This window comes from Equus asinus, chromosome 27, assembly GCF_041296235.1.
Source record: "Equus asinus isolate D_3611 breed Donkey chromosome 27, EquAss-T2T_v2, whole genome shotgun sequence".
Lineage (NCBI taxonomy): Eukaryota > Metazoa > Chordata > Mammalia > Perissodactyla > Equidae > Equus > Equus asinus.
This window is the reverse complement of record NC_091816.1, coordinates 26,104,471-26,132,182: the sequence shown is the minus strand read 5'-3', so window position 1 is coordinate 26,132,182 and position 27,712 is coordinate 26,104,471. Positions and strand designations below refer to the sequence as shown.

The 27,712-nt window shown below is 37.7% G+C and overlaps 1 protein-coding gene across 19 annotated transcripts in view; it reads left to right on the top strand.

The window, feature by feature from the left end:
• The window catches only part of TENM3 (teneurin transmembrane protein 3), a 579,767-nt gene that overhangs the window by 417,518 nt on the left and 134,537 nt on the right, over positions 1 to 27,712 (top strand). For all 19 annotated transcript variants that reach the window (XM_070499641.1, XM_070499653.1, XM_070499652.1 and 16 more), the window contains one exon: positions 8,015 to 8,253. In XM_070499641.1, coding sequence (XP_070355742.1) covers positions 8,015 to 8,253 — 239 coding nt within the window. The remainder of the gene's footprint in view (positions 1 to 8,014; positions 8,254 to 27,712) is intronic.

The window sequence follows — 27,712 nt, the reverse complement described above, 5'->3', positions numbered from 1 at the left end:
ATCAACCCAAAGTAAAGTTACTAAGGAATAAAGCATACAATCTAAGAGATGGAGTGAAAAAGCAAAACAAATTGTGAGAAGCAATTGTGAGTGGCCTGAGATAAGAGTAGGTAAAAATGATGACTGGACATATAGAAGTGATTCGGTGTGCTGTGCGGGTCCAGTATTTAAAACATGACATTTCATCTGAGAGTAGAAGAAAATTTGAAATGAGAATGTTACTTTTGCCTCTTCTCTGCCTCCACAGAATAGATTAAAAAGAGGAAGTTGAGGTATAAGAACTCAGAAGACCTTCTGCACCCGAGCAAAAAAAAAAAAGAAGAAAGAAAGAAATGCTGTAAAGGAAAGATGCAAGATGCTATGACAGTTGAACAGCGGGTGGGAGGAAGGGGCAGGCAGGATAGACGAGTAATTGAAAATTACCCCTATGTCCGTCAGTTAGAGAGCCCTAAAAGATAGAGTTGCTAACAGTGACCAAAAGGCAGGAATGGGGACAGCAAGAAAGATGAGTAGATTCAGTCTTTGTCCCTACTAATTTTAAATTTGTGACATGACCCAGAGAAAGACACATCACAGAATTGGTTAGAAATAGAAGCTAGAACAGAAGATGGAAGCAGCAATGAAAAGGTTGGTCTTAGGGCAGATCAACAAAGAAACACATCTTTCAACTTAAGAAGGAAAACGAGCAACTATTAATTGTGCTTAATGGAGAGTAATCCTTCCCATTTATGCTTCCGTTGCTACCTGGCCTTACAGTTAATGATGCAGGGCAGTTCCACAGTTCTTGTCCGGTTGTTGTTGTTGTTAATAGAATCCCCCTCAAGATTCCAAAGCCACAAAGCAACTGTTAGTGTTCAGTGACCTTCTGCACCAGCTGTCTTTTGGGCTTTGAAATTGATTTTCCTTGTCTCGGTGTCTGATAGTCTCTCTTCAAGTGTGCCTCTCTAGTTCATCACCAGAGTGAAAACGGTGGCACAGATAGCTGAGGAACTGGAAGCAGGCATCACGCAGGGCATCATTAGAAACATCAGAACTGAATCAGCCTGCGCCAGTGTCCTCTGTGTTAAAAAGAAGCCGCTGCTGGTTCTGCTGCTTTATTGCTGAATACAATGGGGAATATTCTCACAGGATTCACTTTTTTCATTCCCAAATATGGTCTGAGAAGTAAAGAAAATTTCTGCCTTTATTCTACAAACCGCATGTGGATGCCAGGTCAAAACCATATGTTTTTGATAGTAATTTTTGCAGACTTTTTTGTACGTGAGAAGCATATTCCCAAGGCTGCATGACCTGGCAAAGAGTCACAGGATGGGAAAAGACTGTAATGACACAGAAATATGTGCCTTGGAGAGAATTAGGTGTTAAATAATTTTCTCATATAGAAAGACGTTGTATACTTTTCATATAGCTAAATTTAAATATTCATTTATCTGTTGATTCAGTAAATATTTGTAGAACTCTAGACATAAACTAAGCATTGTGTTGGAACTTGAAACAGTTAAAACAAAGTCCTGGGCTTAAAGCTATTACATTAGTCACAGTATACACTCGTCAGTGTTTTATATTTTCTGTGTTGCAATGGAAAGGACATCGTTGCCTTTGGAAAGAAGGCATCCTGTCTGAACCTAAAAATTAACAAATTCCTGCTAAATCAGAAACCAGATGTTCTTCTCTATAGAAAGTATGTTGACATGGCCCTTTTCTGCTATTCTAGTTAATGTCTAAGAGGTTTTTACATGTGTGTTTTAGCACATCTACTTTGAGGCCTAATTTTACCTAAAGGAATCATTCTCACATGAGTGACGCCATTTGTTTGTAAATGGTTTCAAAATACATCAATTTAAACAATCTTTACAAATTCTTTCTATACTTTTATTAGAAAGCCATCTAAAAATATTGAAAACCAGTGATTTTAAAATATAGTACACTGGTGATTTGGCTTCTCTTTCAATGTTTTATAATGTTTTTGTATTTATTATACACATTTATCTCCGAGGCACAAATTTGATGCCCCTCTGAAATGAGTAGTCATGTAGACAAGAAGGGGAAATGTACTTCTGAGATTTGAAGTCCGGGGCCCAAAAAATAGAATTGAATTCTATTTTCTCTTGCAGCAACAAAAGTAAATTTGTGTATTACGTAGTTAGAAACTCTTTCAAGGTAAAGAGGTCTTAAGTTCCACTAATATTGATAAATAATGTATTTTTGAATATTACATCTTTGTTTTCAACAATATGTCAGAGTTTCTTTTTGCTCTAAGAAGAATAATTTCATAGCAATTCAAGCCTAGTTCTTTTTTTTTTTTTTCCTCTTAAAGATTGGCACCTGGGCTAACAACTCTTGCCAATCTTTTTTTTTTCTGCTTTATCTCCCCAAACCCCCCCGTACACAGTTGTATATCTTAGTTGCAGTTCCTTCTAGTTGTGGGATGTGGGACGCCACCTCAACATGGCCTGACGAGCAGTGCCATGTCCGTGCCCAGGATCCGAACCCTGGGCCTCCGCAGCGGAGCACACGAACTTAACCACTAGGCCACGGAGCCGGCCCCTCAAGCCTAGTTCTTAAGAGAGTTCTTTGCCAGCAGGACCAAAGCTGATGGACACCATGTATTGATATCACAGATTTGAAAATTGACACAGATGTGTCTAATTTTGGGGTTTTGTTAAGAAGATTAGCCCTGAGCTAACATCTGCTGACAATCCTCCTCTTTTTGCTGAGGAAGACTGGCCCTGAGCTAACATCCGTGCCCATCTTCCTCTACTCTATATGTGGGATGCCTACCACAGCATTGCTTTGCCAAGCGGTGCCGTGTCCGCACCTGGGATCCAAACAAGTGAACCCTGGGCCACTGAAGCAGAACGTGCGCACTTAACAACTGTACCACCGGGCCGGCCCCAGATGTGTCTAATTTGAGGTTGGCAGTTGTCTGGCTCATGGTCTTGCACACAGTAGGTTCATGTTTTTAGTGTCGAGGCTAAGATCGTAATCTTTAGAGTCCCATAGGCTCAGGTTCAAATCCCATTTCCCATTGAGAAATGACCCAAACCACTCTGAACAAAGCTATAACACATTTTCCGTGGATGCTTTTTATTTTGGTCCCTATATCCTCCAACTTTTATTTATTTATTTTTGTTCTACTAGTTTATTTATTTGTTAGCCATGGGTCCTTGTCCAAGGTACGTAATTTCTCTGAGACTCAATTTGCGTGTTGGCACAATGGTCACCATTTCATTTATTTTACAATATTTATTGAGCAACTGCTGTGTGCCAGGAACTTTCTAAGTCATGAAAATACTTAGAGGTGAATAAGATTTCATGGAGTTTACATTCCAATGGGAGAAGACAGACAATAAATTTATGCAGTGGATACAGCATTCTTACCCATCAGCTTAGTATCTAGATAACTTTATGTTTTTACATTTCTGTCTGTTTTATTTGAAACTCTCATTCCTAGGAACTTTCCTCAGGTCATTTGGGTCTCTCCCTCTCCTCCTCCGCCCGCTTCATGATGATACTGTGAGCACAGCAGGGAGCACCTGGGCTGCAGTCTTCTCCACCTGAGTCTTTTCCACCTGATGCTGAGCTTTCCTGCTGTCTGTGTGTTCACTGTTAGTTGCCGTGTTATTGCTGAGAGAGCCTTGCGTTCTATGTGTGTGGCCCCTTCAGGTCCAGTGGAACACTCTACCATTTCTCTGCTACCCTTGAAGCCATAGAAGTAATTCTGCTTCTTACAGATGACGCTGAGGCGCAGGAATCTTAGGGAGACTGTCTCTAACTGCATCACCTAGACACTCCAGGCATCAGCTTTCTCTTTGGGATCCTCTGCAGGTCTCTGTCTGAGATTTAAGGCGCAGATTTCTCTGCTCTCAGGTGCCCTGATTCACTGTGTAGCCTCTATTCTCCAGCACCCCACCAGGGGAGCCAGGAACAGGCCCTCTGTCCCTGAGGCACAGTGAATCTTCTGCCCTCATCCATTCCCATCCAGCTCCCTCTTAATAAGAAAATTCTGTAGTCCAAGAGGAGTCTTTTTCTCCTATAGTCTATTTATTTCAAACACTTTGGCTGTATCCCAAATCTTCTGTTTCTACTTCTCCCTCAGAGGTTCTTCAGGGTACCTAAGACTTAGGCAAGAGACTCTGTCATTGGCCATAGGCCTACATACTGGTTGCTGTTCAAATGCTGCTTGTTTGTGTGTGTGTAGCTTCTTCACATAGCTCTCTGCTATTTCTATACCTTCAAGTACCCTCAAGCTTGGCGTGGAAGTAGCAGAGAGCACCTCAGACTTCTCTGGAGACTTGCCACCTCCCCAGGGGTGCTGCCTGCAAAGCAGAGGGCAGGCTTCTTTCTCTGGGACCTATTGAATCCTCTGCTCTCATCAGCATCCCTCTGGTTCTCGTCTTGCTCCCAGCTGAAGGTATTCTCCTAGGCTGGAGGGAAACTCCTTTTTATCTCACACCGTATTTCTCCCAAACATTATGGTTCTACCCCAGTCCACTCCATTTCATCCAGTAGACTGGGCTTTAGGAAACCAGCAAGACACTCTGGCTATTTCGACTTCTCATCTTGTCTCATCTCACCTGGAGGCAATGAGATAAAACAGCTGCTGGAATTGAGAGAGTTGAGGTGGAGCAAAGACAGAAAGGGGAAAATTTTCAGGGAGAAAAAGCACACTTGAAATAGTATTTAAAAAATTTGACCTGCCACACAAGTAAACAAATAAACAAGAACTGATGATAATAAGCTCTTTGAAGGAACTGAGCTTGATGATATGATGGAGAGCAGAGGGACCAGGGCTTTAGTAGGATCTTCCTCCAGGTGCATCTGTCTGTCCAGCCTTCCCTTCATCTTCCCCAAGAGGAGTGGATATGCGTCCTTCCGAATGCTTTTTTTAATCCTTGCCGATGGTGTGGAGGGAACACTCTGTCACTATGCGTGTGAGCCTCTTGCTCACTCTTCATGTATAATCCTAAAAAAAGTGAGAATCTAGATCAGGGGGTCAACTGCAGTTCACAGGCCAAATCCAGCCTGTCACCTGTTTTTGTGGTGATCTTGAGCTAAGAACGGTTTTTACATCTTTAAGTGGTCAAAAAAAGTGAAAAGAATATTTCATGACATGGGAAAATTATATGAAATTAAGATTTCTATGTCCATAAATAAAGTTTTATTTGAATCAGTCACACTCAACATTTATGGGTGCTGTCATGATATAACAGCAGAGTTGGGATGGTCTGGCCAGAAAAGCCTAAAATATTCACACTCTGGTCATTCATAGGAAAAGGTTGCTGCACCTCGTCCCAAGGATCAGGTTTCTCCTTGACATGATACAGTCCATTTTCTCATCCAGAGTACATGCCAGTGTGTGGATCACCAATATCAAATTTGTAAACCAGCCAATTCGTTTTGTATGCATTGGGTTTTTTTTTTTTTAAGATTTTATTTATTTTGTTTTTTCTTCTTCTCCCCAAAGCACTCCGGTACATAGTTGTATATTTCACTTGTGGGTCCTTCTAGTTGTGGCAAGTGGGATGCCGCCTCAGCGTGGCTTGATGAGTGGTGCTAGGTCCGCACCCAGGATCTGAACTGGCGAAACCCTGGGCCATCAAAGCAAAGCGCACGAACTTAGCCACTCGGTCATGGGGCCAGCCCCTTGTGTGCACCGGTTTTGAGGGTATTACATTTTGAATTGGGATTTTAAAGTCTTCAGATGACAATTTTTGGTCTTTTGGAATATAGATTCCAATAAATGAATTTGGGAAGAAAAATACCTAATGCATTATTGAGCATTTAGCTTGTGTTGGATGCTAATATAAACACATCATATATGTTACTTCATTTAATCCTCATAAAATGACTATATATATATTATATATATAATAGGTTTTATTATTCCCATCTTACAGATGATTAACCAAGACACAGAAAATCTGAGTAACTTACCAAACATCATCCCACTAATTATAGGTGACGTCTGGATTTGAACCAGACAGTCTGGTTCCAGAGCTCACATTCTTTGACACCATGCTGAGTTGAATATGGTAATTGGCACTAAAAATGCTGCTTCCAACATACCACTTAATTCAGACTCTAAATGTTGAAATTTGCTTTATAAAGTAGTTGTATGGGGAAAAAGGGATTCACAATCACTTGCTAGTATAATTTATAGAAGTAGTAACTTATCATTTGCATCTGTTCTAATTTCGTGGTCAACAAAGCATTTTTAGATACATTAACTGGTTTACAACCCTGTGTGATTAGTAAATCGTTAGCTCCATTTTGTTGATGAAAAAATAAAAAATAAAACAAAAACCTGAGGCTTCCTAGGATCACATAACTAGGAAATGATAGACCAGGAACTCAAACCCAGATCTTCTGATTTCTCATCCGGAATTCTTTCCCCATCCCTCTGTTAGGCAGACTTTCATGACTTTTCCGTGTCTGTACATGAGCTACATTATTGTTCACAGCAATTCTCTGTAAGTGGACTCTTTGTAACTTAACTACCTGGTTAGCCTTTCCTAACCAATTGTATACATAAAATCATGAGTTTGATCCTCTTTTATTTATCATTATGTTGTGCTTACTATATTCCAAGCACTTCACAGTAAATGCTAACTCATTTAAGTCTCATAACAAGCCCTGCGAAATAGGTAGTACTGTTGTCCCCATTTTACAGATTAAGAAACCAAAACACAGAGAGAGATTAAGGAACGTGCGCAAGCACACATACCTAGTAAGTAGTAAAGCAGGACCTGAACCTTAGCAGTCTAGCTTCCAAGTTCTGTCCTTGTCACCCCTTAACTTGTTTGATACATTAATCTATTTTCTAATGCACGTTAAAGTAAGTACTTGAATGTTAAAATTAAAAATATTCAGCTGTGTACCATCTAAAATCGTCTTGTGTAAAGACTGTACTGTACCACGGTGGAATATTCCAGGATTCCTACAATTTCATGAATATGAAAGAGAGAGAACCCTCTGTTGATTTCATCGAACGTGTTATTAAGAAGGATAAGCATACATGTTAAGACACACACTCAATACACTATAAATTGCCAGCATAGTGTGAAATGTAAACCATGACAAACATGGCCCTTTTTTTAAAATTTGGAGACTTTTATTGTTAATAGGAATCTTGAAAGTAGCCATCTTTCCTGAAGAATTCCTAAGACAATAGTTTTGTCATCTGATCATTGTTTCTGTTTAAACATTTTGGAAGTAAGACAGCATACAACTTTAGAGGCAGTTTGCTCCCCTGTTGTACAGCTCAGTTGTTAGGAAATCTTTCTATATTTGATCTAAAACCCGCTTCACTGACCCCTTCATTTGTTTAGGTTGATTTTAGAAAGTGTTCTGTGATTCCTCCCTTTCTCTCCCCTCCAGCAGATTTGCCTTCCTGTTGTGTTTGACAGAAGCTAAAAATAAAATTAGTTTGCATCTCTTGAGAACTGACCAGCTGCCTGTGGCCAAGCTTGATGGTACTTACTAGTGGGGGAGCAGGCTAGGATTGGAATGTTTCCATGGGCATCCAGAAGATAAGTCAGTCTGCAGACCACCAGCGTGATCATGCATACTTGTGTTTATATGAGTATATCTTCTCACATAGCAGTAAGTTCACATGTAACGACAAAGTAGTCAGATTTGTTTTCTTAAGTGGAATGTGAAGATGTTCTTAAGGCAATTCACAAAGGGAAGTTCCAAAATGGTTTTGCACTGGAAATGGTATGATTAGAATAACTTTGTAGTCTCTCAAGATCTCTACTTGAAGGGACAGTGATCGTTTGTATGCATAAATACTGCTCTAGACAAGACAAATCAGGCTCTTTCATCAGAGTCATTTTTATGAGTTGGGTTTTTTTGGTTCAAATATTTCCTTAATTTCTAATTTTTTTTAATTATATGAGGTCAATGATTAAAAGAGAGAGACAGAAGGAGAGGAGAACTGATGCGTAGCTGTCTCTGTCTCTCACATTTTTAACGTATTTGCATCTTATAATGATATTCTCCCGTTCCACAGGCATTTCCTATTCAAAACAGGAACAGGGACAACGCCACTGTTCAGTACTGCAACCCCAGGATACACGATGGCATCTGGTTCTGTTTATTCGCCGCCCACTCGGCCACTACCTAGAAACACCCTATCAAGAAGTGCTTTTAAATTCAAGAAATCTTCAAAGTACTGTAGCTGGAAATGTACTGCCCTGTGCGCTGTAGGGGTCTCAGTGCTCCTGGCAATACTCCTATCCTATTTTATAGGTAAGAACAAATTTCCAGAATTATTCTGTTTGTAAATCGGGATGTTATATTGTTGTTTTGTTGGCTTTATCTATTTGGTGAAAAGGTATACTATGAGTTCATATTTTCTAGGGAAGGGGTTGGTAATGAGACATTATAAATCACAGGGTATTTTATGTAATTCTCAGCAAATTAGGTAAATAGAAAAGCTGCATTTGCATGAAGAACAAGGTATATTCCTGGACACAGACTACGGTGTACTTTTGTGTTTGACTTATCCCTCACGAAACGTGGGTAACTCTAGGACATGTCATGGACGCAGAATAATTCATGCACTTGCAGGAATGAACACTGTGCAGGAATCTCCTTCAGTGCATAGTCAATAGGGAGCTCTCTGCTGCTTGTGATATTACACGTCTTTCAGCCAACTCAGCTATCTAAATGTAAAACTCACCACTCAGGACCATCAGCGTGCACTCAGGAACGCTCTCCAGAGAACTGCGCATCCATAAAACAATGAACAGGTTGCATCCTCATTCATATATGTGGATTTTTCAGCTTTTCTGATGTAGTATTGATCATGTTTTTCATTTACTAGTAACCCAATGATGGAAGCTGCTAATAGAAGTTGTAAATTTTCCTTTTATTTAACCATTTCAGAACATATATGAGCATTCAAACTATTGGAAATTGCTTTTTAAAATGTCTGAAATGACCACATCAGATTTTGATTTCCTTGTAAGTGTAGGGAAAGGCCTACCACATGGAAATACTAGTGGTGTCCACTGGGACAAATCACAGGCTGTGCGGGTTATGCAACAAGAACAGCAGCCAGTGATGCGTCCTCAAATTTACAAAGCGATTTGTGATGCGCCATGAAATTCTGTCGCTGAGTAAGAGTATTACAGAGCGGTATATACAATGGTATGATGCCTTTGCAGTGAGCCAGTTCTATCATTAGCCATAATACTCCTTAGTTATAAACTGTGTACTTTGGAAAGTGAAATAACCATTTCAAGTCACAATTCTTTTTAAGAGAAAAATAGAATTTTAGAGCGTGAAGGAACTTTCGAGATAATCGAGTCGGGGATGGCGACTTATGTACTGGTACTGCCGATTCTTTGACCATCGCAGACATCGCTAATAAACCAGGACACTCTTTCCCACTGACCCTGGCTACAGCCTCATTATCCTCCTTACGTGCTTCACACAGCACCTCATCTAGCCACTGTCCATCAGAGACGAGAGCAAGATGAAGCCTTTTTGTAATTTTTCAATCTAAGTTAACTCCCTTCTTGTAAAAATGGTCAAACCAGCTGCCAAAAGGGATGTCACTTGGCCAAGATCAAACACTAATAATCAATGCTATGCTGTCTCATAACCCTCAAGGTAAATGAGGAATATCACCACAACAAAAATCAGAATTCAGAGACAGATTTCTAGTATTCAGCTAGCAAATATCCAGCCATCAAGAGAATCTCTTCTAGTTAGCTGTGTAAATTCTTTGTATCTGTCAGCAGTGTGCAGCTAAAGAATTTTAAGTGATTCCAAAAGGCACCAGTCATAAATGGGATATAATACATTAAGCATATGTATTTGTAGGGGATTTTTTTTTTTTTACTAGAGTACATGCCAAATAGATAGATAAATACTATTCGGGGCTGGAATTCAATGTCTGTGTTGTTGATATGTTGTCAGACGTCCTTTCTGATTGTAACTGCCTGTGTTGTACCCATTGTTAAGTATTTTGAATATCAGCAATGGTACTCTTTCATTTTATTTACGTTGTGTGACTAGCAGGAAAAAAAGCATTTTCGTATGAGATTAGGTCACTATTATTCATGAGACTTGTACTCTTTTCAAGGATCCATTACCGAATATCATTGAGGATCAGACTTCTAAGTAAAAACTCAAAATGTTCCTTTTTTTCAAATTTCCTGTTTTTTGCTGTTTAATAGGTTAGTATCCTCCTTTATTCCTACCAATACCACTATCGTATCTTCTCCCTTTGATTTTATCTTTCACAAATTACATAATTAATATACTCACGTACTCTTGTCAGTTCAACAGATATTTGTTGAACTTTTGTTACAATCTAGTTATTGTGCTGCCAGTTAAGGCAATACAATCCAAGAGTTATCTGGCAAAAATTACTTCTGTCAACAAAGAATTATCTCATACTTTTATTGCTTTCCTTAAGCACAAATGTGGTTAGAATTTTCACCAGTCTTCCTGTGCTTATGTCACTACCAGATTAACGCAATGATTTTTTTGTTTAAATCAGGTAAGAGATTTCATTTGTTCCTCAGGAAGCATGAGGAATCTTTTCAGACTGAAAAGATTGAAGACTGAAGGTACTGCCTTTACCCTTGAAAAAAATAATAGGCCACTTCTCTCAGGAAAGCTTGTCCTTGTCTATTGAGTGTGCTGTAAAGCAGAGAGGGAGAAAAGGACCACTTGCCTGTCCAGCTAGATCAGTCTGATAAACTCCCCAATCAATGGGGAGACCAATGTCATCATCAGATTGACCTTACAACCTTTAACAGAAGTGCAGCCATCCTTAAACTTTTTTTTTTCCGTTTCCTTTGAGGTCCCCTTGTCTCACATTGACTGTCAATATGAAGTCAAAGCCTTAAGAAATAAGTAAAATAAAAAGCTTGAGGAATTATTTCTATCCTAGAATTTTCATTCTCACCTTCCAGTAAGGTCATGAGAAGTTATGAGAATGTAGCATTAATGTGTCTCTTCTCTAAGATAAAGTTATCACAGGATAGTCAAGGTGAATAACTTCTGAAAGGGGGGGGGGGTGTAGTTACAGGCTTTGCTGTTTGTTTTTCCTATTCCTATATAAATTTCAGAGAATAAAGAAAGGCCAAAAAAAAGTGAAAATTAATTCCCATTGTCATTGATAACTTTTTGCTTAGGTAACCACCCTTCACTTTTTGGTCTGTATCCTTCCAGATATTTTTCCATGCATCCATATACCTAGAGTTCCATATTCTTAAATACATTTTGTACCAGGCTCTCCCACTTATCATTCCTTAAACATCATAAGTGTTTGAACATCATAGTGGCTATTTTTTTTCAAAGGTTGGCCCTGAGCTAATATCTGTTGCCAATCTTCTTTATTTTCATTCCTCTTCTTCCCACTGCCCCCCCAGTACATAGTTGTATATTCCAGTTGTACGTCCTTCTAGTTCTGCTACATGGGATGCCACCTCAGCATGGCTTGATGAATGGTGCCGTGTCAGTGCCCAGGATCTGAACCTGTGAAACCCTGGGCCGCGGAAGCAGAGCACACGAACTTAACCTCTTAGCCACGGGGCTGGCCTCCATAGCAGCTATTTTTAATTAACAGTTCCCAAAAATGCACTGACTATTTTCTTGTACGTGTAAGTGTGTGTGTCTGTGTGTGCATGCATGTGTGTTCAGCTGATCAAATTTTTGATCAGAATAAATTCTTTGAAAGAAATTTCCTGGGCCAAAGGGTAGAAATGTTTCGAATTTTGCAAACCATGGCCAAATTACCCTTAGTTTACACAACTACCAGTGTAACTTATTATCAATATTTTTAACCCTTGCCAGTTTCTTAGGTTAAAACATTTTATTGTTGTTTTCATTTAGTACTAGTAGTGCTGAATATCTTTTCATATACTTATTGACCATTTGTATTTCTTTTTGTGTGTGTGAATAGCTAGTTTCCCCCCATTTTTCTACTGAGGCTTTTCTCCTTTTTTTTTTTGATTTGCAAGTGTTTGTTTATTAAGGATATGAATCATTTGTCATATGTGTTATATATTTTTCCAATTTAATAGTAACTTTGTTCAAAGTCATTTTGCCATAAACCATATAGAATTTTTTAAATAATCAAATTTATCAATTTTTTTATAATTTCTGATTTTCATGGGGTACCTATAAAGTCCTTATTTATTCTAAGTATTATTTTTTAAAATTTCCTTAAATTTTCTTCTGGTACTTTTGTGGTTTTCAGTAACAATTTTTAGGTCAACATTTTTCTGGATACTCAAATGTTGGGAGATCGAATTAGCTCATCATTCTAGAAGCTCATCGTCGAGTGATAAAGACATGTATGCAAACACGTTTAATAGAGCATACTTTCATAGCAGCTTGATCCATATGGCAAAAAATAGAGAAGAAAAGAAGGAAAATACCTTCTGAAGATGTTGGAGAAAGACTTGATCTAGCAGAGGATGCTTGAAAGATGAAGAGCAGTTCAGTTTAGTAGGTTTGATGTCAAAATGGTTAGTGGGCGATCACCTTGAGAAGAGGTCATCCAAGGCATGGAAAGGAGGAAACGTGAGCTGTCTACAGCAATTCGTGTAGAGTGCTCATGGTGTGCTAGGCATTGTGTTCAAATCTGTGTATGAATTATCTCATATAATTTTCACAACAACTCTATGAGTTATTATCTCCATTTAACAAATAGGAATCTATCACTTAGAGAGGCACCTCGCCTAAAGTCAGACAGCCAGTAAATGATAGAGGCTGTCCTGGAAACTATCAAGGGCCCCGTTACACTATATTGACTCTCATGAGGTTTTTGGAAGAACTGAAAATGGGAAAGAAATCGAAGAAATTAAAGCATAGCAATGAAAAAGAGTCACATTTATGTTTTTAAAAGATTGCTTTAGTGACATTCCGGAACACGTAATATGAAGAAATGAAGTCCAGACTTGTGCTTTTCAAACTTTAATGTGCCTGAGACTCCCCTGGGGATCTTGTTAAAATGCATGTTCTGATTCAGCAGATCTGAAGTGAGAACCGAGAGCCTGTATTTCAAACAGGCTCCCAGGTGGTGCGGCTGTGGTCCTAGACCATGCTTGGAGTAGCAAGGCTGTAGGCCAGTGCTGTCAAATGTTATATTCGATGATAGAAACGTTCTGTCTGCACTGTCCAGTTCAGTGGCCACTAGACACAATAGCCATTGAGCCCTTGAAATGAGGCTAGTGCCACTAAGGAACTGGAGTTTAAATTTTATTATTGTTAATTAATTTAAACTCGAACAGCCACATGGGGCTAGTAGCTGCCATTTGGACGGTGCAAGTTTAGACAACCTGTTAGAAAACTAGTCTGAGTGGGAGACCATGAGGCCCTGTTGGGATAGAGGAGTGAGCAGAACTGAGAAGCTATAGCTGATACATAATAGAATAAGTGTGCCATGATTTGTCATGTCCTAACTCTTAAATATCCGAGCAGGTACCGATGGCAGCTTCTTTTCAGCAGAGTCACAGTAGGATTTTCTTTAGATTGCTGCGCTCCCGATTAAAATCCATCTCTAATGCATTAGTCTTTAAGTTGGTGTGTCTTTACATAATGGAAATTCTACTGATTCCTAAACACAAATGTTGAGTTCAATGATAATACTTAGTGATACAGACCTATCATTTTTTACCTGTCCCACTTTTTCTGGGCCCTAATTTACTCATCTTATTTTTTTCTCTCCTAAAATTAGAACAATATAAAGATGGGCTGTAGCTAGCCATTGTTCACCAAAGAATGGATAAAAAGAGCGAGCCTGTTAGTTACTGTTACTTCTGCACCTGTTCACACTTATGGAATGAGTAGGAGTCTTCTTGTTCTTTTCTCACAGAAGACTCTTTTTTCCTGGATGGGAGATAACCTGAAATTTTGATGTTGTACACATAGAAACATGCCCAGAAATCTTATCATAAAGCAGAAACGTTATTGAAACGTTATTAAATACAAATCAATATAAATATTGAAATTATTATGTTAACACCAGTAAAACCTGCAGCAAAGTCAAGTCAAACACCATTATGGGCATTTAACCTCCTTAGTATTTCTATATACTGCTAGGCAGGCTCTGAAAATTCAAATAATTTCCTTGTAGAGTAGCACCTTAAAAGTATTTGCACGTGTTTCTTTAAATTTAAGGAAAACTAGAGAAAATAAAAATCTTAGCAAATTATATTATACTAGCACATTTTTTCAATTTTTAGCCAGTTTATCCCAACCAGTAATTCATTTGACAACAGTCTTTTTTTAGAACAGCTTTATTGAGATATAATTCATATATCATACAGTTCACCCATTTAAAGTATACAATTCAATGGTGTTTAGTATATTCACACAGTTTTGCAGCGATCACTACAATCAATTTTAGAACATTTCCATCATTGCCAAAGAAGAAACCCTGTGTTCCTTTAACAGTCACTTCCCATTTCCCTCCAAACTCTCCCTAATTTTTTTTCCACAAAAGTCTGAACTTTTAAGGGACTAGTTTGTTAACTCATTTCCCAATGACAAGAAATACCTCAGCATTGTTTTTCTTATGAACTCCTGACATATACTGCTAACCAAAGAAGTACTTGCATTTTCAATATTCCTTTTCATTTAAAAAAATACCTATGTAGTTATTTATTTCCTTTGAACAGCTGCTACCAACTGATTCCTAAAATAGATGTTGTCATATGTCTGCTAAAAAGGCTGTTTAACAACATAAGCATTCCCTAGATCTAGCAAAACATAACCAGTCGAATCCAGGTTCATTGCGGTTATGATTCCATAGCAGTTATCTGTCCTACTTCTGTGTCTGTTTGCATTTTACGAACATTTTTACCTCTCTGTGTACCTTGAAATTGATTATGGTACTAGCTATACATATATGCACGACTCAGGGTCAGAAGGAAAAATACAGCAGCCCTTTATGCCTCATGAAAAACCAACCATTTAAATATATATGGCAAAATAAAATGTGTTGTGACATTCTTTTTTCTTTTTGGACATGTCTTTGTAATAAAAGTGCTGTTTTATTAGGTTATAGAACACAGCCAGGCAATGAATTATACAGCAGTTTTCACTACAGCTTCTGCCTTTAACTCCTAGTTGCATTACATTCAGAAAATGCATTTTGTCCGAGATGGAATGGTAGCATTTTAATACTAATGTGCTTTCATCACGCTGTGGAAAAAATATATTGCCTATATTTTAGAGGATTGAAAATTGCAAACTAAAAATTTTAAATGAGTATATCAGTATTTTTTATTCTTGGATACATGAAATTAAGGACATATTTAAACCTGATTCAATGATGAATGAAGGCTCAGAATAAAATAGTTTACCTCGAGGAGAGGAGAAAAATAGTAAGATGGTAAAGCATATTGCTACAGTACTCTAAATCTATAAATTCAAAAAGGAGAAAATCTACTAAAAACCCATTCTAGGTAGTTGTGTTTTTTCCTTATTTTCTAGGCACTTGTATGGGTAAAATTGTGCTTTCATATGTATATATCTATGCTCCTCCAGCACCCACAGAAAACTTGGCTATCTTGTCATGTTGGTAATCTGTCCTGACTTTCAATATAAACTCTAATAATTTGTAGAAAATGTTAGTTTTCTATGTCTAGCATATCATGTAGAAACTTAGAAAAGATTGCGAGGTCACTTAAAATTCAGTTCATTCTAAGCCAACTCTGTATAATCATATCAATGACTTCTGAATTGAACCTAAAGTGGGAAAAAGTTCTATATTATACACTCAATTTTTTTGACATCATAAATTTTTTGTTAGCACAACGTAAAAATGTTTAGTTTTGAGTTTATCCTAATATTTATTACTATACATAAAAAAGAAATCACTACCAAATTCAAGAAATTATACAAATGTAGGAAGTATGCCACTCCCCTTCTCCCCCGAAATAATTTATTCTACTCTTAGCTTGCTATGAGGTCAGCTAAAGTAAATAATATATGAGAAATACTATATTTAAACAGACTGATTTTACCATTCAAATATAAGCATCTCTCTGACTTGAAAAACATTCAAGGACGACGACAGTAAGAAATACCTTTAAAGCCAGCTAAACTCTGGTTTGTGCCCAACATAAATATCTTGTCTGTGAAATACGGTGCTGTTTTCTCTGTTTTAGGCTATCAGTTCTGCAGAATGTAGCAACGTCTCCTGACTAATGACAAGTGGAAAGCATAATACAATATTTACCATTTCGGTGCTACATTGCATAAATATTTAATTGGTGTTGCATATGTCATTTGCTTCTGCATTAGTGCTGCTGAGAGCAGTGTGTTCCGAGAGAAATGTCTACGTACAGAAGAGTGAAAGGAAAAGTAATTGGCAAGTATAAGGTTAAAAAAAAACTCGATAGATTGCTGGGAAGGTTAGGAATAAATTCAGCATAAGACTTTTAAGTTCCATTGAATCTATATTCAAACAGAGATCTCGTCCTAGAATATAACAGATAAAATAAAGTTCAAATGTTTATAGACTCTTCTAGTTTAGTGTTCCTACATAATCTTACAATGTCTACAGACTACTTACACCTTGTCCTTCTCCCTTAAAAATGATTCCACGCTTTCTTCCTTAATGACTTAGTAATGTAACACCAGAAGAGGAAGTGACCATTCCTCCCTCCATCCATCATTCATTCAACATTTATTTATTGAATGACAACATTTATTTATTGAGACAATATAAAAGGTACAACAATGAACAAGATAACACAGTCCTTGCCCCCTTAGAGATTATACCTTAGAGAATGCAAACACTGAGCACCGAATTATAGTCATCATGACTATTCAAAAAGGAGAAATGTAGGTGACTGGGAGAGTACAGAAAAGGCAGAACTTATTGAGTTTGAGCATTAGAGAAAGGTTTTTCTGATAAAACCAGAACAATAACTAGGATTATGTGTTTTGACGAATGCTGACAGAAGGACAAATTTTATGTTACCACATAAACCTAAATGTGGCCCAAAAAAATCAATTCTCAGAAATATTAAAACCAGTATATTGTGATATAATAAAGATAAAATCTAGATGCATTTGAGAAAAAAAAATTATGATGTTCATTGGTTTTCTTTGTTTAGTTAGTCTAGAACCCTTTTTGTAGTTAATGTCTAGAAGTAGAAAGAAATGTTACTCTGGAAATTTTGGGTAACTAGGTTTTAAATTGCCACAAGAATTTATAGTCTGTTTCTGATTGTTCCTTTCCCTTAATTTTAGACTACATACATGCATGCTTTAAGAATTTTATTTGTAATGTATACCCAGAAAATAGTTTTAAAACTGTTAAAAGAAATGATATCTCTGGGTTCCTTACAAACATTCATGAATACCCTATTAATCTATTTTGAAGAAATTTTTAAAATGTGTGTGTTTCCTGTATTTCAAAGGTTGTTAAGGGGTAAAGATCATGTTGCTCTGCATATGACAACCCAAGAAGTCGGTGTGTCCAATTTCTGTTACTGAGTTGGTCCCAGAAGTGGAAAGGACATTACTTTGGGAGCCTTCTATTGTGCATTTTAAGCACATATCATTCAAAGAGCAATTACATTTTTTAGCTTTTGTATAGTACTAAGATTCTTCTGAGAAAACATGTAGTGTTTTTAAAGATAAGAACTTTCAGTCTTTCCTTTACGTTTTAGGTTTCACCACTGGTGACTTCTCCAGTTTCCAAAGAGGGAACTAAGGCTTCTCTGCTGGTGGCTTTCTCCATCAGCAAGCTTGGCATAGCGTTGGCTGGCTCTATGCTGGGGTTGTCATTTCTCCCTAATATTTTGACCATAGGCAGATCCTTTCTGCTTCCTCCTCCACTAGTGAACTTTTTCTCCCCTTTACCACTTTCAGTAAGCCTCCTTCCGTCCCTAAAAGAGAAGAAGCCTTTCCCGTGTTGTCCTGCATTTCCCAGGGCGAGAGAAGGGTGTTCAAGGCTACCTAGAAGATTACTGGATGTGATTCTAGAAAGTGGGGCCCTTTGCTCTGAGAAAAAATGATGCAAGTAGTTTTGCATCTTGCAGATTTTTATTTGTTTTTCACAGGCATTTCCTTTTAATTATTTCCAATATCACAGTCAATTAAATCCATTCAACTTAGCAATTATTGAATATCCCTCCTGATCACTGAGTTCACAAAGATGAGTAAGACATAATCTTTACCACAATGATCTTATCATCTTATATGGGAAAACGTAATGTCAGATTTTCAAATCGCATTACATTATATTTTTATAACGTTGTTTATAAGTACAGACCTTCAAAGCAGTAAGATTTGAGTCTGTGTCCCAACTCGGTCACTTAGTAGCAATGTAATCTTGAGCAGGGTGCTTACCCTCCATAAACGAGAGTTTCCTCATCCCTGTAAACAGGATTAGTAATAGTACAGCTCTTGGGAATATCTAATAAAATAACGAATGTGCCTGATAAAATACAAGTGCTCAGTTAATTTTAGCTGCTATTATTATTCCTTATAACAACCTAGTAAATCGAATATTATTATCCACAATTTTTAGGAAGAAAAATCTTAGGCCCAGAGAATCAGTGGCTTGTCTGGTGTTAAAGCCAGTAAGTCTTAAAACAGGGACCATAACCATGTCTCCTTATTTTGAGCCCAGAACTTTTCCCCATTATATCATAGGGCATTGTTTCTCATACAATTTGAGAATTTATGGGTGGTACTTAGGAGAATAAATAAGATCGAGTGACAAAATGAGGAATTTATTCCCTTTAGAATTCTCACTTGCTTGTATCTGATTATGTCATGAGGAAATCTCAGAAGATGTTAGCATGTCGTGACACCTGTCTTTAACACTTCTTTCACAAATGAACAATTTTGCTGGCAATAATTTCTGCATAGATTGTAATAGCAGTGTTTACAGTTTACTCCATTTATTGTTGTTGTTGCCTTCTATTTGTATCAAGATATACTGATTTTTCCTTTAAGATAATGCTATAAAATTTCATTTTAAAATAAAAGTATTTAAGTTTTTGTCAATAATTTCAAGTAAAAAATAATTTAAATATATAAATATAAAAATATTTATTTATAAAATAATAATACCATAGAAAGTTCACAATTATATCATAAAAGTGATAAGCACATTTAAAAAAATATAGAAATCACTGCTGTGGGGACTGAAAATGCTGTAGGTCATGTTCATTGGGTCTTTTACTATCGTTGTAGATTTTTAATCTTTTCATTAACTAAATTTGTAGTTTTAACAAGCTAACTGTGTGATGTAGTTAATGAGCCTATGTGGGTTGCATAGAATTTGTACATAAAACTTAACCATATTATCTCAATCATTTTAAATAATCCCAACTTTTACCATTATTTTCTTTTTTTAGAGTGAAGACATTTTTAGGTACTTTTTACTTCTTCAAAGAAATTCTTTATGATCTTAGAAAAGCATCGCAGGTAGAGAAGCAATACATGTTTAAAGTGGGAAAGTGGGCCATTTATTTTTAGGAAAGGAGACTGAGACCACCAAATACAGAAGCAAGTTGACAGTGTGAACAAGTCTCCTGTGGATCAGAGAGGACAACTTCCTTTGTATTTTGCTTTGAAACGAATCCACAAATGCTTCATGAATATCCATTAATAATAGTTACATTCATAACTAAGGAAAACTGCCCTCCAAGTGAGCCCAGATTAATGGGGAGCAGCTGGAACACTGCCGTCCTAGGACCTTTTCCCACCCTGCCTGGGGAGATGAGATGGTCAAGGAGGGCTGATAGGATCTGTGAAAGTTACCGTTACCTACTAGGTACCAGAAATGGTGAAGTGGTCTGCTGCTCACGTGCAACAGGACTTGATAAGATGACACTGTCTCAGTTTTTGTTGATGAATGAATGATGAACAACAAACTACAGGAGGTAGTTGTGCCTAGATTCCTGAAGGGTCATTGATTTTGTTTGAAGTTGCCACTTGACAACCACACACACACACTCACAGATCATATTATCTCTCTCAAATGTAACCTCTTGGAGGAGAAGTGGACTGTTATTGAAGGGGATGTTTTGAAGGGGATGTTTTTCTAGATTTTGCCATATTTTAATAGACCACCCTTCCTCTAAGAATCTCCATATCCCTAATAGTTGGATCTTTGAATAATAATGATTAAAGTGTCTTAAAATTTCAAAGAATTGTAATTTTCAGGTCTATTCTACTACTTTTTCAAAAAGTCCAAACAAACCAAGAAAAAATTTTGTGCTCAGGTAGCTCATTAACAAACATACCCATTTGTTACATAAAAGTAGACTATAGCTCTTAAAGCTATTGTGGAAGAAAGGAATCCAGATGAAAACTAAGTCAGTACAAGAAGCCTTTGAATAATGAGTAGATCCATGGGGTTTCAATGGCAAAACTGCTAATAACTGTCGCTAATGAGTCCTCTGTCACATACGTTTCATGATAACAGCAAACTCAGTATTTTGGCAAGCAGGGAATAGGCTACAAATCATGTAAATGATTTCGTTCTATATTTTGAATGTTCTTGAAATAGATCCTCTGACTGTATTCTTTAATGTTGTCAACTGTTACCTCAAAGATTCTCTAGCTTATTGATAATGACTGGCCCCTTTGGGCAGCTAATCGTGATGGTGAACACTTTGTTCTTTCCATTAGATTGGAGAATGAATGCTGCTTTCATTCGGAGAACAGAACTTGGAAACAAGAGGAAACTAATGAAACATTAGGCAAACAGTCTGTTTTAGAAATCCTGACTTAATTCCCCTGGTGACACAAACAACAGCTTGATTTTCATAAGCCTCTGTCCGCTTCACCATTGGCTGTGGGGGGGGGCAGCTGGAATTACTATTTCCTAAGCAGCATCCTTAGATATATTACACTGAATCTACATAGTTAAGAAAGAAGAAAATGCAGTGAAATTTAAAATTAGAATTCTTTAATATTAATGCATAATATAATTTATAGTATTTATATTATAAAAAATATGAACCAAGTATTCTGGCAGAAGCAAACCTACATAACTAAATCGTTATTTAGTCTCATCAAGACATTTTGATAGCCAATGTGATTCTGCTTTCCAAGAATGACATAATGCCAAAAAGGGATAGAAAGGAAAAATACACAGCATAGAAATAGAAAATATCAGCAGCCACTCCTTACTGCCTTTCCTCCTCCCCTCTAAAAACCCATAGTTCATAAAGCCTATGATTTCAGTATGTTATCTTATAATTCTCAGAGGAACTTGCTACATCAAGTGTTAGTTGCTTTGAATATTAAAATATCCTAAAGTTGGGATAATTCTTTTTTTTATTTTTGATGAGGAAGATTTGCTCTGAGCTAACCTCTGTTGCCAACCTTACTCGTTTTTTGCTTGAGGAAGATTAGCCCTAACATCTGTGCCAATCTTCCTCTGTTTCGTATGTGGATCGCCACCACAGCATGGCTGACAAGTGGTATAGGTCTGCACCCAAGATCCAAACCCGCGATCCTGGGCTGCCAAAGCAGAGCACACTGGACTTGACCACTACATGACAGAGCTGGCCCCCAATTCTCTTTTTCTTAATGACAACTTGAGTGCATATTAATATGAGAGCTTTCAAAAGAAGTATTGATTTTAAAATGACAATATTTGGGTCAGCAAGGTATAGACTGTTGAAATAATATCAGTCTTAAAAGTTAATAACAAATAATAATGGATTAGAGTGCCAAAATATTGCCTAACACATTCTGTCAACATGTATATGAACACAGCAGGAAATCCAAAACAAAAGCTAATTTATGGAAAACTATGTATTCCTAATGACAGTTTAGACCAGTAGGGGTCCAAGTTACAAACGGCACACTTCACAAGAGATGCTTTCATTTTACGCTGAAAACTTGGTTGCACTCTGGAAGCACGTCTCAAGTCAAATCGTTGCCCTATATTTAAAGTATTTTTCTTTTTCTGTAAAATCTAATCATTGCACATGTGCATCGAATATATTTATATATTCATGAAATTGAAACATAAAATGAGGAAACTTCCCTTTTGATACCCAGGGAATCGTATGCTCAAAATGATAGTCTGACCCCATGCAATTTTATTTTATTTTGAAATAAAAACAAAGGAACAACAACATTGGTGTTCTATTACGTTGATACCTTATTGATGCCAGATGTTTTTTCCTACGCTCAATGATTTAGCCTAAATATTTATATTTTAAAATATCTTGACATATCATGGAATATAAATCTGGAAGAGACCTTACAGATCATCTAGTGCAAACCTTGCAAATTTTCGTGTAAATGAGAGATCTAATTCTCATGGAGGCCCAGTGGCTTGCCAAAGTTCCACAGCCTGTTTGAGCCAGAATGGAGAATGGGACCCAGGTCTCTTTTATATAAACAAAAAGCTCCACAAGACGCCGCAGACAGTGTGTTGAAACTGTGCACTTAGCTATGAAAGGTCAGGTTCTGATTTTCTTTTCCTGCAACTTCTGATAACATGTTCTTAATGAATCTTTCTTAGAAAGATTATTTTTGGGAAAAATGTACCATGATGGATGTGAGGTGAATTACAAGAAAGAGAAACTTTAGACCTTAGCTTGCTTAGATGAATTTCCAAGGCTTGGGAGGCTAAACAAAGCTGAACTGCAGACATTTTCAGGATGATCTTTTTTAAGTCAGTTTTTCTTGCCAGATTCTGGTTCTCATATTATCTCATACTTTTTTGTCTTTGTGAGAGTTTTTGCTTGACCTTGTAATATTAAACAGCATTTAGCCGATAATGGCAGGCATGCTAAGAACTAAACTCTAAGTTGCCAAAATCTCAGAGTGTGCTCTTCAGGGTTCTGGTGGCATAAGCTACGTTTAGGTTTCTGATGGCAAGGGTGCTTGCTTCTGTGTTCGCTTCACAAAATCCCCTATAATCTGCTCCAAGGTTCTGGCAGATTGCTGGACCATGTCACCAGCTGTCACCACCCCTCCTTCCCATCCATATTTGGCAGTATTTGAGAACATAGGCATGCCAGTGGAAATAATAGTAGCTGTGATAACTTCAGTGGCATGGTCTCCAGAGACAAGATCAACATTTGGCACCTTTTCTCTCAACATGGAACTAAAAATGGCACTGAATTTGCTACTTGGTGGTATATAATTTTCCTTAATTACACATTGTGGTTTCAAATGTTCCACATGCTGGCTTTTAAGTATCGAACCAACATATATTGGTTAAAAACAATGGCATGGCCTCTTTTTTCTATGGGGAAGAAGTGAAATAATTATAATACTATGGATTCCTTTCATCTCCATCAGCCCTGAAAAACAAAAGGAATGTGTGCTGTAATTTCGCTCACTGGAATGGTCTTTGAGCCTGAAAGAAAATTTCTTCACAACATTTCACTAATAGATTTTTACTTGCCTATTGTCTCAAAGTTATTTCAATTGATGAGGTTCTTTTCTTAACATATACTGGGAAGGCCTACAAAAATAAGATTAAGAAGTGGTAGAATGAATGCTTTTGAATTATAGAAGAAATATTTTAGTTTTAAATATCTTAAAATTGGTTACAGTCTAAGAATATCACAAGACAACCTAAAAGAATGTGGTCGAGAGTAGACGATTTGGCTATTAGTAACATAGGTTGCCACAGTGATTGATGGCTTCACATCCATGTGAGTCACTCCCAGAGTTGATACCATTATAATTTTTTTTTATCATTGACCTGGGTGATGGTATAAAGAGTGTGCTTATCAATTTTGTAGATGACAAATGTCAGATATTACAACTAGTTTAAAAGGGTTCTGACTGACTGGGAACCATCTTGGAAATCTATGTTCTCCCGCTTGGAGAAGAAGGGAGGAATTATTCGAGGTGCCCTCCAAGGCTTCTTCTGATGTCAACAGTCTCAGATTCTCTGTTAGTCACCTCTGTGCCCCGAGAAGCAGTTCAGCTACAGAGATCTAGGCCTCTAAGATCAAATCTAAGCAAAATATTGAAAAAGCTGAATTATATGTTAAACTTTCCTTTAACTGTCCTCTCTCATTTTTCCATAGCTAAAATCATATACATTCATTCCATTTCCTCCCAAACTCCCCTTTCTCCTTCCTGTCAAACTACCTCTTTTTACCCCCTAGCCACAAAGATCCATTTCTACTTCTCTTACAATGCCCTATTCCTCACACTCCAGAAAGTAAAAAGTTTATTCAAATGTAAGGTGGAATGTTTCAGAAGAAATAATACACTGCTGTGGCCAGTCAGCATAGTTATTAATTCCAGGAAGCCTTCATGAAGAAATGTCATTTGAACTAGACTTTAAGGCGTTGGTGAGATTTCATCAGGCAGAATTGGGGGGAAGCATCCCAGAAACTAGGAATTGTAGGAACAAAGGCATGGAAGCAGGAAAATTCAGGGCATGGTTTAAATGGTTGGCGATCAAATCTGGCCAGCTGGGGTCTATGAGAGGAAGTAGTAGGAGGTATACAGGAGATGCCTGCTAGCGGAAGACCATTATCAGAGATGCTTTCTGGGAAGGTAACTCTGGGAACTATGTGTGCATTGAAATGGAGGAGAGGAAAACTAATTAAGAGTAATGAAGGTCTCTTCCAAACTCGATTTCAGCTGGTAATGCCTAAAACCAAAAGACCAAGAAAGTAGCACTATGAGTGTTATGCAGACCTAAGGAGGGAAATAGCAAAAGATCCAGCCCAAAGAAACAAGAATGGATTTTTGTCTTTACTTTTGTTTTTTTTTAAAGATTTTATTTTTTTCTTTTTCTCCCAAAGCCCCCCGGTACGTAGTTGTGTATTTTTAGTTGTGGGTCCTTCTAGTTGTGGCATGTGGGATGCCGCCTCAGCATGGCTTGACGAGCAGTGTCATGTCTGCGCCCAGGATTCGAAGCTGCGAAACCCTGGGCCCCAAAGCAGAGCATGCACACTTAATCACTTGGCCACAGGGCCAGCCCCATGAGAATGGTTTTGTCTAAGGAGTGGGAAAATCAGATGAGTGAGTTAAGGACTCTTTGCCTTAACAAGCTTTGTAAAACTGTGTGCATTTATAACTTGGAGAAAATGAAAACTGAATTAAAAAAACTTTAAGTGAGGTCCTAGAATAGAGGAGCGATGCTGAAAACAAAACAAATGCAATTAGGAGAGAGATTACTGTATTTAGCAATTGATGGGATGGGAATTTGGGGGAGGAAGAGAAGTTAAAGAGACAGGGTTTACAATTCTGGTGACCAGTAATGGTGGCTAACATTCTATTGAGTGTTGGCACAAATCTGAGGGCTTTGTATACATCATCTTATTTAGTTTTACAGCAGACTTATAAAATAGGTACTCTTATAACTCCTATTTAATAGGTGAGAAAACTGGGAATTTCAGAGGTTAAGTAATTACCCAGGGCCACTTAGTTAGTGGTTGTTAGAACCGTGACTCAACCCATGGCCATATGCCTTCATTGCCCAGGCTAAAGAAGTATCATGAGCAGGGAAACAAACCTGGAAAGCAAAGAAATTATGAGGATAGAGACAATTTATTCTGTCCTTAGTAAAGTTTGAGGTACTCACAGGATTTCTAGTATGTCTAGTGAGAAAATGTAAAGTCCAAAGTGTGGGTCAGTGAGAAAAGAAGTCAGTATTAGGCATACGTATTTGAAAGTTACCCATCCACATGGAATTGAAAGTTGAAGTCATAAAAGCAGATGAAGAATAAAGGGAGGTCAAGGAAGCACTTTGGTGAATGTCTACATTTGGGAGATACATGGGGGAAAAGTTGTATAAGTCAGGAGGGACTAGGTTTTAAAATGGTAAAAATGACCCTAAAAATCTCAATGGCTTTACTAGTTATTCGTGCCTTTAGTGCACCTTCACAAATTACCCCAAAATTTAGCCACTTGAAACAACAAACACTTATTATCTCACAATTTCTGTAGGCCGTAAATCTAGGCCGAACTTAGCTGAGTGCCTCTGGCTCTAGGTCTTTAAGGTTGCAGACAACCTGTAGACTGGGGCTTCGGTCTCATCTGAAGGCTCAGCTGGGGCTGGGGGAAAATCTGCTTCCAACTCCACTCACGTGATTTTTGGGAAGCCTCAGTCTCTCACCATATGGGCTTCTCCACAGTGCTGCCTCATGATCTGCCTGCTGGTTTCCCTCATAGAAAGCAATCCAAACGAGGTAGAGCAACCAAAATGGAAGCCGCAGTCTTTTATAACCTAGTCTCAGAAGTGACATTCCATCATTTCCGCCATCTTGTTTCCATTATAAGCAAGTCGCTAAATCAAGCCTACACTCAAGAGGAGGGAATGATACAAGGGCATGAATACTAGGAGGCATGGGTTATTTGAGGCCATTTTAGAGGCTACCTACTGCAGTGCTTAACATGATGGTTTGTTTCTTGCTTAAGCTAAGTGTTCAGTGTAGGATGGCAAGGGAGTTATGCTCACCCGAGGATCCAGACTAACAGAATCGCCACTCAGCATGTTTCTGTGATCACTGCATGGAAAAGCAACAAATTACTTATTGATTCTTAAAGCTTCCTCCCAGAAGTGGGACACACTATGTCTGCCCACATTTCATTGTCCAGAGCAAAGTCATAAGACTTCAGAGGAGCAAGGAAGGGTAACCCTACCCTTTCCTGAAGAACTGTGCATGTCCAGAAGAGCTGGAATACGTGTGAATGGCCCTTATGACTTCCACACAAGCATTCGGTGAAGACAACTGAGAAGCTGCAGTCAGAGAGCTCAGAGAACCCAGGAGAATTATCAGAGGAGGATTAAGTATTAAGGATGTATGGCTAGTGATGCCAAATACTATTGAAACATAAACGAGGTGAACATTGATAAGGGGCTACTAGATGTGGCAATTCAAGAGATCACCCATAACCATTGAGAGAGAGGTTTTAGTACAATAATTAGGAATATGTGTCAAAATGAGGAGGAAATAAGGAGTATGTGCTGAAGTAGAAACAAGACGTGGTCTCTTCTTTTGAGATATATGGCAGTAAAGGGAAGGAGAGAAATTGGATAATAATTTGAAGGAAATCAGAATGAAGAGACCTTTTAAAACGCTGATTCTGTAATTGAGCATGTTATTTATACCATCCCTCAGAGTTGTGTGTAATCTGCGCATTTTGATAGCATTGTTTTTTATATCTTCATCCAAATCATTGATAAACATGCTTAAGTAGGAGGGCCAAACAGAACCTTCAGTGTGTGATCAGTCAGATGCTGATCCCTCCGTACTCTGTGGGGTGGGTTATTCAATCTCTGACAGAGCCACATTTCTTCATCTTAACAACAAGGCTTTTCTGCAGAGTGACTAGTCATAACAGTTGGGTTTTTTTTAATTGTGGTAAGAAACACATAACATAAAATTTATCATCTTAACCATTTTTGGGTGCACAATTCAGTAGTGTTAAGTATATTCACATTGTTGTACAACAGACCTCTAGAATTTTTTCATCCTGCAGACTGAAACTCTGTACCCATTAAACAACAATTCCCAATTTCCGTCCTACCCCTAGCCCCTTGTAACCTCCGTTCTACTTTCTGTCTCTATGAATTTGACTACTTTAGGTACCCTATATAAGGGAAATCATATAATATTTGTCTTTTTTTTTTGACTGGCTTATTTCACTTAACATAGTGTCCTGAAAGTTCATCCAGGTTATAGCATGTGACAAGGTTTTCTTCCTTTTTAAGACTGAATAATATTCCGTTATATGGATATACCACATTTTGTTTATCCATTCTTCCGTTGAT